Source organism: Podarcis gaigeae (genome assembly GCF_964106915.1).
Source record: "Podarcis gaigeae genome assembly, chromosome: 8".
Taxonomy (NCBI): domain Eukaryota; kingdom Metazoa; phylum Chordata; class Lepidosauria; order Squamata; family Lacertidae; genus Podarcis; species Podarcis gaigeae.
The window spans coordinates 40,179,612-40,194,093 of record NC_139684.1 but is presented as its reverse complement, the minus strand read 5'-3'; the positions used below and the strand labels follow the sequence as shown (position 1 = coordinate 40,194,093).

General features: G+C 46.1%; 1 protein-coding gene across 1 annotated transcript; it reads right to left on the bottom strand.

Annotated features, from left to right (window-relative positions):
* Positions 1 to 2,433: 2,433 nt before the first annotated feature.
* CHMP1A (charged multivesicular body protein 1A) lies at positions 2,434 to 14,456 on the bottom strand. The gene is made up of 8 exons (XM_083754601.1): positions 14,043 to 14,456; positions 12,304 to 12,577; positions 10,378 to 10,397; positions 8,965 to 9,042; positions 7,965 to 8,111; positions 6,031 to 6,159; positions 4,458 to 4,645; positions 2,434 to 3,978 (listed from the first exon to the last, which is right to left on the bottom strand). Exons 2-8 carry the CDS (start codon positions 12,308 to 12,310, stop codon positions 3,957 to 3,959), a joined length of 591 nt encoding a protein of 196 aa, XP_083610727.1. The 5' UTR covers positions 12,311 to 12,577; positions 14,043 to 14,456; the 3' UTR covers positions 2,434 to 3,956.
* Between the last annotated feature and the right edge of the window lie 26 nt (positions 14,457 to 14,482).

Genomic DNA, 14,482 nt, shown 5'->3' with positions numbered 1-14,482 from the left:
ACCACTGCATTTCATTTGGTAGCAATGCTAAAACATACTGCTCTGTGAATTGCTATTTTAGGATTAATAATGTGCATTAAGTATAAATCAAATGTGAACATTTGACAGCGGGTCCCATGTTGCAGGTTGTGAGTCAGAGGTAGGACTTGGGTCTGGACCAGTTGAAGACCACGGGTGTGGACAATACTGAGCTAGATGGACCAATGGTATGAAGCAGCTCCCTAGGACTCTACGTAGGGATTAACCTGAGACTCACTTTTAAATGAAGGGTCCTCTGTGTGCTGAAGAAGCACAGCCAATTGCTTAAGAAAGAGCTGAATGGTGGGATCACAATTCTCCAGACAAGCAGGGGGGTGGGGAGCGAGAAGCGGAAGCTTCTTTTTTTAAATGAGTAAGGAATGAATGGTGGGTTTGATGCAGACTACAACTGTGATTATTATTGCTATTTTTATTCCACTTTTCAAACAGCTGCCATTTCCCAAAGCAGACTAAACAAAACAAAAAAAAAAAAAGAGAGAGAGAGAGAGAGAGAGAGAGAGAGAGGAGAGTAGGGGAAAGGTAGATGAGGGGGATGTTATTTTAAATCCAGAGAAATAAGCTGCATAAGATGGCATTTGTGGTGTGAAAAGGGCCAGGCTGATCTCCCCTTGCTGGTGCTGGTCCTTGAATAGCAATTGCTAGCTCTTGTTCCTTTAGCAGATGACGGATGGGGCCAGAGCATCCTCTCTCCTTGCTTCTACAGTCCCAGAGTGACAGGCAATGGGAGCAGAGAGTGGGGAGGCCAGCTCCTTGCATCTGCTCATTCTCTGGCCAATGGATGGGGCCAGGTTGGTCTCTTATTTACCTCGATTCTGAACCACTATTTTGACAATCTGACCAGGCAGTGTCCAAGAATGGGATGTGATCAGATACCAGCCTCGCAAAGCGGCACAAGGCTGGCTTGGGGAGGGTGGCATGAGTAGCCCCCTGCACGAAGGAAAATGTGCCCAGGTCAATCACCCGGGAAGGCCCCCCCTATGCCTCTGCCAGAGCTAAAGCACATCTAAAGCTGGACTATGAAAGAAGTTCCTTGGGGGCGGGAGCCCTCTTGTGGCAAACCTGTTTAATGCAGAACCACACAGAATTTGAGGGAGCAATACAGTTTACCAACCTTTTTTGGACCAGGGGGAGGGACGTAACACCATAACACCAGAAAGAACTGTCAGGAGCCATGCTGTGTTTCGGAAGCTGCAAATTCAATTCCATGCCCTCACCTCAGACACCAATTCTCAGCCATAAGAGCTAGAACAGCAGTTGCTGCTCTTTCATCATGTTGCAGTTGGCATGGCCACCTATTGGCGGACATGTAAGCTGCCCTGTGGCAACAATTTTTCTTAAAAAATGAAATAGGAAGGATTGGGCCTCCTGAGTAATTGAACATGGTAGGCGGACACTGTGGATAGGAATCAAACTTCGATCTCGTTTAAAAGGAGCAGCTTTGGGGCCACAGCAGGGAAGGCAGGGATGGCGACAGGGCAGGAGACCCTTCTGAGCACCTGGGGCTCTCAGTCAGTGCCTAATCTGGCTGACCACTGCCACCGACCTTAGTTTTTGTAAGCCTCCTTTCCTCTATGTATGATCCCCAAGGGCAGGAGTGAGGAAACCTATGTAAACCTAACTGCACCTACTGATTTCCAGAGATTGTTGGCATCTGCCTGCCTTGAGACTTAGAGACAATGGAGTGTACCTCCAGGGGTGAATTAAAATCACTGCATTAGCAGTACTGAAGTTACCTCCCTGGGGTGCAGGCCTGGCCAGTGTGTATCGAGGTACTGGGCTGCCCATAAGACCCCCCTCTCGGCCTCACTGATGTGGTCCAAAGGAAAGCAGACCAATACCTTTGCACCAGATTGACTGTAGGAGTTGCCAAAAGGTGATGTACAAGGCATCATCTAACCGTGTTAGAGACTCCACTCCAGATTTGTGTAGGATAGCCATTTCTTCCCTCGAAGATACCTTGCAAGGCAGCAGAGTTCGCCTTCTCCTAGACTGGGTACCTTCCCAGGTTGACAAACCTCATCTGCCTCACTTCCCTCTACAATACATGCAGTAACCACCTTCTTGATCACTGGACCCACTATTGATCTCATCCTGCCAATGCACTGGAGCCTGCCTTTGCATGCAGGGGAAGTTCCTAACTTACTGAGAGTTTGAGACTCATTGGATACCCTCGCCTGGTTTAGCTGCCCAGTTGAAGCCGTTCCTATGGCGTGACTGCTGTTGCATGTTGACTGCTTCTAAGAGTCCCAGGTGAGAGCTGAGTGCAGAGTGGGGCCCAAAGGTAGACAAACTACCCCAAAAGGAGCATGATGTGTGTGTTCCCCTGGTGGTACTACCCCTCCGCTAAAACCCCATACACCCCGATTTCCGGAGAGTAATTTATTTAAAAGAGCATTAAAGAAACAACAGCATCCACTTTAATTTTGTTTTTTAACTAGAGGTGGAGGAAGGCAAAACAGAGCAGTGTTTTTCCCAAGAAGGAGCTGGGAGGATGTGGCACTCCATAACCCCTTTCCAACAAGCCTTTCACAATGAAAACACGTCCTCTGTTCCCACACCCTACCCCACAAAGTGCGGCTTAGAAGAACAGGAAGAGCACAAGCATAAGGGACAGGCCCTTCAGAGACAGAATGGCAGGAGGAGAGAGACCTCATTTTAAATACCAGCAGCAAAGTGGAACAGCGTGGTTTCTTACAGGAGAGGTGAGCTCTAAGACTAAAGAGGTTCTTGCTCTCTTGACATCGGCTCAGGCAGAAAGGTCAAAGCAACACCATTGAAGACAAGAACCTAATCCTGTTAAGCCCCACTGTTTCCACCCAGAGTATTAGGAGATCCCAAGTCTTGTTGAAAGGGGGGGGGGGGAGAGAGTGAGAGCGCAGGGGGAAGAGCTGCTCTGGAACCAAGAGGCAAACTTCTCCAATATGACAATTCAGGGGGAAAGACCCAAGCATCTCTGTACATGAGGGTTCACCTTCCAGAAGTTTGAGGAAAGGTACATGCTGGACAAGGGTGAACTGAAATGCAGAACACAAGCAAAGAGTTCTTAAGAGGGCCGGCAGAAGAATCAGAGGGTGTAGAATCAGCAAATGAATCTATCTCTCTGTGTGTGTAATGGAGGGAGAGAATAAAGGAGCATTAGTTTCAAAGGTCACTTAATGGTGTATAAATCCAAAATGGTGTGTAAACAGACAGGCGGGGGAGGGGAGAAAGGTACACATCCATTCTCTCGACAAGCTCACTTTGTAGCACAATTCCAATTTCCACAAGTCATCCCCTAAAACAGCCTTCCCGGACTTAGTGCTCTCCAGATGCTTTTGACCACAACTCCCATCAGCTGTAGAAGCTGGGGTTTATGGGAGTTGTAGTCCAAAGATCTGGAGGGCAGGTCAGGGAGGCTGCCCTAAGCCAAGGAAGTGACTGATATTAGGAGAAACAAACAGCACACCTGCCTCCACACACCAGACACAGGTTCTAGTTATAAACGTTTTAAGTCTTGCAAGGGCTCTGCCTGAATCATTTCTAAGAGCTGTATGCTCCTGTTCCTTTCATCCAGTGACTTTCAGGCACAAGGGGATGATGGGAAGTGTGGGCTGAAAAAAGAAGTTGGTGGGCTTTTTTTGGGGGGGGGGGAGGAGAACCATACCAATAAATTTGCCTCCCAATCACACCATCCTCCCAGCCAAGCCTAGGCAAGTTCATGCATGGGTGCTTGCTGCCGCCACTATCTTTAGAGAGTAAATTGCCATCACCATGAGAGGATTTAAAGTCCATTTCTGAACACAGCAGGCCTGGAGGGGTCGAGGGACCAGTCTTCCTTCTGATCACCGTAGGACGGGGTGGCCAGGGGCCTCCCGCAGGAAGTCCACAAATCATAGTTGAACAAGGCAGAAGCAACAGTCCATTGGGGGAGTAGAGGGTTAATTCCGCAGGGCAGCCAACCTGGACAGGAACACAGGAGAAATAGAAAATGAAAAAAGAAGCCTTTTTTTTAAGGTACAGAAAAGAGCTGGCTTTTTAGTTTTGACCGTGGGGAATTGCAAAAAAATATTACAGCTCTCGTTCAGTGTTGCCTTCTTTCCCCTCCTGCCACATCAGAGAAGATGTGCTCAGTGCTTGTCAGGCTATTTCTGGAGACTGTCCCTTTGGGTTGTTCCTTCTTTCTTAAATGTTTCATTAAAAATTAATTTTATAAAGTTTTAAAAAAATACTTTTGCAAACCTCTTGGCTCCCCAAAACCAGCTGATACCATGGATGGCTGGTGCTGTTTTGGGGAAAGAAGAGTGATGCTACTTGCTACCAGGATATGGCAACCTATAGATATTTTAAAAGCTGCCCAGGCCTGGGTCTCTGTTGTTGGCCAAGAAGCAGGAATTTGAATCCTACAAAATGATTATGGACATGTTTGGGTGGCAACGAACCTTCGCGATAGCTGGTCCTCCTGGGAACGCACAGAGCTCTCTCCCACCGCCGAGGCCCCCTCAGGCAGCTGGTTCAGCTGATCCATGACTTCCAGGCCGTTCTCCTCAGCAATTTGTACTATCAGACTGTCAACTTGCTCCTGGGGTGTGGTCAGTGTAGTGGCTGAGCTCATGGAGTCTTCCATCACCTGTGGGGACCACAAAACAGATCCTTAGCAAGGAGGGAGGAAACAGAACACAAGAATATGTCCGGTGCAAACAGGCCTGCTTCTCAGTGGAAATTATTCCTCCTGCTGTCCCCCACACGTGTCCAGCACAAAACATCCCCTTCTTCCAGATCTCCCTGCAGCAGGAAGGTGCTACTGCTGTCCCCCACTGATGAACATCTGGTGGTGGCTCAGATGTTCATTGCTCAACATTGGAAGTAATGTCTAATGACAGAGGCATGGTTCAACACTGTCTGGGAGACAACACAGACAAGTGGCAAGAAGTGAAGTGAAGAAAGATCAGTTTGAAAAATTGTGGTTCTTATTTTTTCCTCTTTATCATTATGGACTTAAAATTCTCAGACCCTCCCAATATCCACACATTGCTTTGGAGGGGCTCTGCTGATGCCTAGTTATCACACAAAACTGTTAACGACTCTTTCAAGATAATTTAATTATTTGCTGTGAGCTAGTCAGTACTAAGTATTGTATAATCTGTGTCTGCAGCTGGATTCCATGATATTTACGTGAAGTTTCTCTATTTTGTTTTCTCGAGTTCAATAAAAATTACATATTAATAAAAAAGGGAAGGTGCTACTGCCATCCACCAATAAGCCCAACAATCTTTTCCTTTTTCCCTTTCAGTTTGGGAACAGAAAATGAAGGGGGCTCTCTCCCCATTCCTACTGGAATCTGTAGAAGGGTGACAGCAGTAGTAAGGCCCAACATGTACCTTCTACAAGAAGCTTGCATTGCGAGCAGGGGAAACACACGCACACAGTCACTTCCTCTACACAGGCAGGGAAGAGTTGTGCACAACCAAACAGTGGGCTAGCAGACCCAACACACTGCATACATGGAAAGGGCTGTTCATTTACATTCTGCGCCTTCTTCCTGCCCTAGCCCGTATCCAAGGGCCATAGCTCATCAGTAAAACATCTGATTTGCATGTAGAAAGGCCCAGGTTCAATCCCAAACATCTCCAGATAGGGCTGGGAGAGACTCCCTGTCTGAAACCCCTGGAGAGCTGCTGCTAGTCAGTGCAGACAATACTGAGATAGATGGACCAGTGGTCTGACTCGGTATAAGGCAGCTTCCTACATTCCAAACTCCAGACCAGAGCATACATACTGCTAAAAAAGAGTGTTTTACACACTTCCTACAGCAGAAGTCTGAACTTCAACAGAACTTCACCATATCTGGCAGTGAGGGGGTAGATGGAAGGAGAAGGAGTCATAGGCAAACAGGGAGGGATGGGGACAGAACAGGTTTACTGGAATAAGGAGTTTTAAGGTGTCTTGCATTCCACCACCCATAGCATTACAGCACAGATGCCTTGTTCTCCCTGGACAGCCAACAGCCCTTACCGAAGTGTGAACATCCAAGTTCTGGACCTGCTGCTCAAACTTGTCCATCACAGCAGAGACCTTCTGCAAGTCCATAGAGCTGAGTGCTTTGTCCAAGGCCTTCGTCACCTGGGCCATGTTCTTAGTCACCTGAAGTAGAGAGTCAGAAAATGTTTCATGTGTTAAGGAAGCAGAAGCCCATCAGGGAACTGCCCAGAGAGCTGGGGCCAGGACTTGGAGGACTTAAATAAAGTGTGGGGAACCGCATCTAGTCCACAAGCTGCATTCTCCCCTTCCCCCATCCCATGAGCCAAATTTGACAGGTGAGTTGTCAGTCACCTGGCATCACAATGATGTCAGGTGCCCTGTTCTGCCTGTACAGTTTAAAATCAAACTGTGCAGGCCAAAGCACCACCCTGTATTTTGCAAGTGTCATCAACCAGCTGATCAACAGCCTTTGCAAAATGTGGTGCAGAGGACTGCTCAGCAGTGCCTGCAAACCCGCTTTCATTTCAGCTGCACTGCCTCTTCACCTGCTCCAGAGCAGATGGGCATTTCTTGGCTGAAGTGATCTCCATTAGCCAAATGGGCAGGGCTGGTAGGTCTAATTAGGTTCACAGGCTGGAGGTTCTCCACCACTGATTTAAGAGTTATGTCCCTCAGAGCAACAATGGCAGGAAAGGCCAGGGGGCAGAAAGTGTCAAATGAGCAGGGAATGAGGGTTTCAGAAGCACAAGTCACAGCCAAGATGGTCCTCAGCTGACAGACCTTAACGGCTGTTTCATCATTTTCAGTCTTGGAAGCCCAGACTCAAGGTCTAAAAGTCAAGAGGGGCCAGGATTGAGATGCTGGGGGCAATAGAGATCAGCAGAGGGGGGGAAATGGGTGGAGTGGAAAGGGGCAGAGTGGGTAAGAGGAACATTTTTTGGCCCCAAAGTAGCTCACAGGGCTCCAATGGAGCAAACCAGACTGACCAGGTCTGCTCACATACCAATATGGGATAAGGAAGAGTCAGCAAGCCAGGGGTCAAATGAGCACGTTTGCCGATAACAATATGCCTAATATTCTGGATTAAATTGCAGATTGGATCTTGGGCAGTAAGGCTGGAAAAGTACTCTTCCAGAGATCTTAAAAATCTGTTGCTAACCAAGACAGACAACACTTGGCTGGATGGGTGGCTGTCGATCCAACTGTAGCTCCGTTTTCATGTAATGGTACACCATAGCCTCAAATAATAAATTACTCTGTGTGCTGCTCAGTCATCCTGCCCAGTTCCTTCCCTTTGCCCCCTTTACAGAACTCTGGAGCAGCTGGCTTAGATTAGTGTTACATACTAAGCGGTGCTGGTGATTTGTTTCTCGCCAGATAAATCACATGTGGAAGCTGAGGTTTGCTCTTGGCTTACCAGTCATGGTGTGTTTGGAGAGAAACAAGACACAAGCACTGGCTTGAACATTAAACCACACAGCAGCCGGCTCAATGTTGTTTCTAGCTAGAGAGGGGTGAAGCAGGTGCAACTGAGAGAGGGCATCAGTCTGTTGCTCGTTCCCAGTAAGCCATAGTTTGTTATTGATGAAGGGTGAAGTGTGGACTTTTTCAGATGGACTGGATTGGGGGAAGGTTATGGAAATATGAGAAACTGGCATGGGCACCATCACAAAGTGGCTGTGATTTAAATCATCTCAATGTAAATCAACCCACCTTGCCCAGCAATGCCTACGGTAAAAGATGTGATTTTAAAAAAAGCAATGAGAGGGACATGAGACCTTGGTGAGCACAAAGTAGGGGATTTTCACTGGGTTTCATGAAGCTGTACACCATGTTGGTAAACATTATGTGCAAACATGGCCAATGTGAAAGGCAAGTCCTTGTAGCCTTAAGCAGCAGGGAAGAGGAAGCATCTACCAGGTTAGTCTGTGGATACGCAACACCTGTGCCAAAGTGCATCTTCTTACCCCCTTCATAGTCACTGCTGTCTGGACCTTAGAGGCCACTGCATCCACTCGAGAAGCCATACGGAGCCAGTTCAAGCCTTCATTCTTCTTCCGAATGGCATTCTCTGCATAGACACGGGCACATTCCACATTCTTCTGTTGAAGGGCCTGGAGCAGAAGAAAAATGGGGAGATGCTCAGGGTGAATTCACCAGAATCAGAGCACTTGCATGGGGCTCTAAACATGCTGCCGATCAGCCAGAAAACCTTTCAAGCCAGCTGCATCTTTACCTGCCCCACACCTGACAACATATATGCATGGCTTGGCCAAAACAAGGTGGTGGCCTTCAAACAGCGTCTCCCAACATCAAGAATTCTGTACATGGTGCGGACTTGCTAGGCCCACCTTTTCCCTAAATAAGGACTGCCCCATGCCTCTCCATTTTTAGTGGTGCAACAATGTAGTGCACACAGTGTAGAAAGGTCCTTACTTACAATCTGCACTAGACAAAGAAATCAGGAGTGAAGGAAGAGACAAGAAAATGGACAAACATGTTCAGGAATGGAGCTACTAAAGACAGAGACAGACAACTAGATCAGTTATGGGGGAAGGTGAGGCTCTGCCAGAAATGGAACGCAGCAAAAGACAGAGAGGATGGGCATAGAAAGGAGAAACGAAGGGAGCCAAAACTTTGCACTGAGCAGAGACACAGGAAACACAGAGCCTTAAAATGAAAACAATGAAAACAAGGATACGGAATCTGTGGCACTCCAGATGTTGTTGAACCCAACTCCCATCATCCCAAACCACTGGCCATACTGACTGGGGCTGATAAGAGTTAGAACTGAACAAGATCTGGAGGGACACTGGTTCCTGATGTTCAAATGGGGAGCCACAGTGTGTAAGCAAAGAGGCTTAGAGAGAGCAGCAATGCTGCTATTGGAGTTCCTGATTGGAGAGGCAGTCAGCCTTCCAGGGAAATCCGGCAGTTACTCTCATCACCAGCATTTGTTTCCATTACCTTCTTGACTTTGGCTTGCTCGGTTTTGGAGTCCTTTTCTGCCTTCTTGGCAAGCTTCTCCAGCTGCTTGGCTGTAAACTAGAGAGAATGAGATGCTCAGTAGGTAGGTAGGCAGGCAGGAAAACATCTCCAGAGGAGGAGATATCCACAGGGAAAAACTTGCCATTTGTACATTTCTAGTCACCATATCTCAAAAAGTATGGGCAAAACCTCAAAAGATGAAGAAAAAACAAGCCATATGTGGCTAAAGTAACTTCCCTATGATGAAAGGTTATAATATTTGGGGTGTTCTTGTTTACAAAAAAGACCAGTAAAGGGCTGTGGGGAAAATATGGCAACGGCTTGTAAAATTATGTATGTAAGAGGTGAGAAAAGAAGATCATGTTTTTCTTCTGTTCCTCTCATAATACTAGACTCAGGGTCATCCAAAGAATCTAAAAAGTGGAAAATTTAAAGCAGATGAAAGGGGGGGAATATTCACACATCACACAGTTCATCTATAGAACTGGTTACCACAAGAGATTGTACTGGCCACCAACTTGGATGACTTTAAAAGATGATTTGACAAATTCATGGAGAAACGGATAATAATGGCTAGTAGTCATAAGGGCTATATCACTTCCAGTGAATAACTATTACTGGGGATCATGAACATGAGAGTGTCATTGTGTTTGTGTCCTACTTGGGGGCTTCTCAGTGGCATCTGGTTGGCTGCTGTGTGACAGGCATCTGGTCTAGTCCAGGAGGGCTCTTGTACAGAAACAAGAGGTAGAAATGGCCATTGTCTCCCTACTTTAGACCAATACATCCTGAGTAATTTTTAAGTTGTGTGCATATTCAGAGTCTACAAAGAAGCAATATCAAGGGGTTGGCATACTGGAGAGTATCAATAAATTTTACAGGACAGAATAGAAGCCATCTGCATTGAACGCACTATGGAGAGCTGTGGGAACAGCTAATCTGAGTCAGTGAAACATCCCACTACTTAAAGTGGTCCCCAGGAGCTGCCCATCTCAGAGTCTAATACACAACTACAAACAAGTAACCTGCCATTCCAGAAAGTAGATGCTTTCTCTGTCCAAGGAAGACAATACTTCCAGACAGAAACCTAGATGCCACCTACATAGGTTCACCATGAAAAAAGTGCATTTTTAAATAGTGATTTTTAAAAAAATAAATGCACATACAGCTGCCTTGAGGACTGTTAGCCTCCCTGCAGACCATCCATTTGGAAGGCAGGGTACTAATCCTCAAAATAAATAAATTCTCTCTCAATAATTCAGCATTTGCACTGTGTACAGTATATTTTTTAAAAATAAATTTACATCCTTTTCTATATCTTGCTGCAGAATAGTTAATAGTTAAGCCCTAGCTGGCAACAAGAAACAGCATTTCATAGTATCCAGCACTCACCTTTAACTGGAAGAGTGTATCTGTGAAGAGAAAGATGACAATAGTTGGGTTTCAGAAAAAAGGTCTCAGAATGAAGGGTACTGACTGAAATCCCCACCAAACCAAACATTCCTTCTAGCCCAAAGAGGCCCAGACTGGCTACATTAAATACACCCTTTCCATAGAGCAACAAAAATCCTTTGTGCTAAGCACCTTGTGTCTAGCAACCTTACATGAGGAATATTCATCTCTATACAATGAACTAGCTCCTACATTTTTTACATTTGCTGCTAAAAGTCATTATATTTTTCCAGTTCCACAGGAGGAATCGTTGCACCTTGGAGCCCAACTTCTTGACTGCATGTGACAATATACTAGTAAGCCAGTCTTTCAAAGTGCTGCAGCACTTTCTTTCTCCATAATTCAACACTCAAGTTTAACCACGGCAATCATTTTCCTTTGTACTCTGGCCTCTCAAGCTGCCTGGAAGATAACTGCTAGCTGGAGACTCCTGTTCTACCTCTGTGGTGAGGAGAAATTGATCAAACACTATGCCACCCAGGTAACTGGCTCATACACTGTGTCACCTCTCCGGCATCCAGGAACAGGAAGTGACATACAAGAAATGAGGAAAATACATTGCTGCTTGTTAAAAGATCCCCTTTTGAAGTCTCTAAACATACAGTCTTCTTCGGCTCACAAAAATGATTCTCTTGAAAGGACTGCCAGCCAGATGAGTGGCTAGAACAACCCAGTCAGATGGGCAGGGTACATATAATAAAAATATTATTAAAATTATTATTATGAAAAGATCAGTTTCTGGCCAATGCAAACATGCCTCTCATAGGCATACATTTCTGTCCACAGGGCTCCATCCCTTAGGGCATATCATAATACCAATAGATATTTTCTAGTATGGGTTAGAAAACCACTGACTGACCCCCTGCCATTAGGCAGGAACCTCTGTGCCACATATTTAAAACAAAACGCACAATCCCAATTACCTAGTCATTTGTGAGTGAAGTGTAGGAGTAATGAAAGTGGGTTATATCAAAGAACAAAGTCAAACATCTGACTCTGCCTCCCACAAAATCACAAGGCATATCCAATACACTATATAGTCCAACCCTGTGACACATGACAGGGTGGTCAGACTCGGCAACCTATGCAATCCATGAATTGTACCAAGTTGTACTAAATGACTAAAATTAAGTTAGCCTAAACACACTCTGCAGGCAAAACAAACACCCCAGACATTTAATCAGAACAATTTGATGGGGAAGGGGAAGTATTCCCTCAAAATACCAAACACAGCAGATAGATTTGTGCCTTCGTGTCAAGTAGCAATTCGCCTTTAGTTGAAGGAAGAAGAAAAAGAACCTCCCCTCCTCCTCCCATGTGTGCTTCTTGACTGCCTTGTCTTGGGGGGCAATAAGGTTGCCAACTTCCTTTTCTAGGAAGGCACTTGTGCCAGAAACTGAACAGGTGAACCTTTGCCTGACAAATGTGTGTGAGGCAGGAGCCTGGGGGCGGAGGGGAGAAAAAAAGTCAACAACTCTAACAGGCAGGCAGGAAGGCAGCCTGGAGAGATATCCCCACCCCAGATCCCTTCTAGACAACTCGAGAGAATTTACCTCCAGCTCACATGCACAAGGGGTGTGTGCTTAAATGTATAAATATATATGCATACACACAAGCACACACACACTCTTTATGGGAGTCAAGGCCGGGGGCTGGGTGGGAGAATGCTAAAGTCATGTCTTGATGGCTTCATTGTTACACACTTCCCCACCCCCAGGAACCCCACCCCGCTTTCACTTTCCCAGTTATCCTCATCCCTGTAGGCAAGGCTCCAGTCCCAAAGTCCCCACACCCTGGATCAGGGTTGAATGTGAAGTCGCTCCATCCCCCACCCACCCGAGGAGGAAGGGGAAAGAGCTGCCTTACCGTCCATTCTGAATTGAGTCCTCTGTCTACTCCCCTGACCAAAACTTCCGGGCTCCCTCCTCGCCCACTTCCGGGTTCTCTCCCCAGCCTCTTCCGCGTCGTCTCGAACGCGATCTCAGCCACGCCTCGCGAGACGACCGTCTATCACGACCGCCATCATCTTTCTCACCGCGCCGCAGTCTCGCTCACCGGGTCGGTGTTGGCGCATGCGTAGACTTTACAAAAAGTCACTCGTGGGCACGCCCAGCAAGACAAGGCTCGTAGGTGGCGGTTCCTATGGCAACGAGGGAGAAAGAAAACGAAGATGATGAGATGCGGGGGAAAGCGCTTGTGCACAGCTTGGGAGTAATTTAAGCACGAAGCAGATATAAATCTTATTTGCATATCGATTTTTTTTTCTTTTTACATATTGCTGTTGTTATTGTTGAGTATTATTTGACGGTGATGATGATTCCCATCATCATCAAGTATTTAGGGCTGTATATAGAAGAATTAGGATAAAAATAGTGTATTTAGGGCTGGACAAAAAATAGACTGGTTCCTACTCCAGAATGGCTTTCAAACTAACAAATATTTGACACATACAAAAGGAAGAGACAATGAAGGGGAGAAGAAAGAAAGCGAATTCAGTGTTCAGGCACCATTGCTTTCCAAATAAATAGACATTGGCCATGGATAGAGCCAGTTCATAGCACGGCACCATGCACATTGTGCTTGGACTGCCTCTTGAGAATGTTTCTGCTGGTTGTATGACACTAACTGCAGCATAGCTTTGGAGCATAAGTGAGCGGCAGCAAAACTATCCCCATTCTACTGACTGGTGAAGATGAGGTTGTGTTGTCTAGAGCAGTGTTTCCCAAACTTGGGTCTCCAGCTGTTTTTGGACTACAACTCCCATCATCCCTAGCTAGCAGGACCTGTGGTCAGGGATGATGGGAACTGAAGTCCAGAAACACCTGGCAATCCAAGTTTGGGAAACAATGGTCTAGACTAGAGCACTGGTCTTCAACAGGTGAGGTTGGGTGGGTTCCTCTACTGTGTGACAGCTTGACCCAAACTGCAGGGCTGTCTGCCACCATGCAAATTTACAACAACTACTACTACTATTAGAATTTAAAGACCATCTTTCTTTTTAAGAAGAATATGGCCAACTTTCTCTTGGAGGAAGGATATTTATAAACTGGTACATTTCCTGAGAAGGAGATAAAGATGATGAGGTGTCTGGAGAACCAGTCTGATGAGAAAAGGTTGAGTTGGTTATGTTTAACTTGGAGAAGAGACGGTTAAGAGGCAATATTCAGAGGCCATCTTCAAATTTTTTAAGGGCTAGCACAGGGGTCAGCAAACCTTTTCAGCAGGGGACTGGTCCACTGTCCTTCAGACCTTGTGGGGGGGGCGGACTATATTTTTGTTGGGGGGGTGAACGAATTCCTATGCCCCACAAATACCCCAAAGATGCATTTTAAATAAAAGGACACATTCTACTCATGTAAAAACACGCTGATTCCTGGACCGTCCGCGGGCCAGATTGAGAAGGTGATTGGACCTTAGTTTGCCTACCCATGGGCTAGCACATAGATGATGGAGCATCTTTGTTTTCCATCACTGTAGCTAAATATTAGAAAAAGTTTCTTGGCAGAATGACCTGTTGATGGTACAAACAGTTTTGGAGGGTTCTTCAGGGTCACCCACAATGGGAAAATAAGGGAGCTCCCTTACTCTGTCCCAATAGCACTTACCTATCATCGCCAAGAATCTTGCAACATCCAAACCATCCTAGTGCAAATTCCAAAAAAGTCAGAGCACTTTAGAAAAGTTAGAGCCAGTGTAGTGCAGTGAAGGGGATTTAGGTTTTGCCTATGGGAGATGCCTCCCAACCATGATGAGAGTGGCTCAATATCTATTACTCTTCACTCTAACTTCTCCTGAGATAGTTTTGTCTGAGGATGTAAGGGGGGGAAATCATTTGAATATGGTGAGAAGGATATAATAAATATAAAATGGTGGTGGGAGAAAACATGCCAAACATTAATTAGCCCAAGAGAAAAAGAGGGCAGAAAAAAAGAGGGAAACCTGTACTTTCTTACAGCACCCATACATTGCCACAGGTAAAGGGTCCTGAGGAAGATATCACAGGAGTCGTTTCCTGAGCTGAATCAGCCCCCTCCTGCTGTGCATC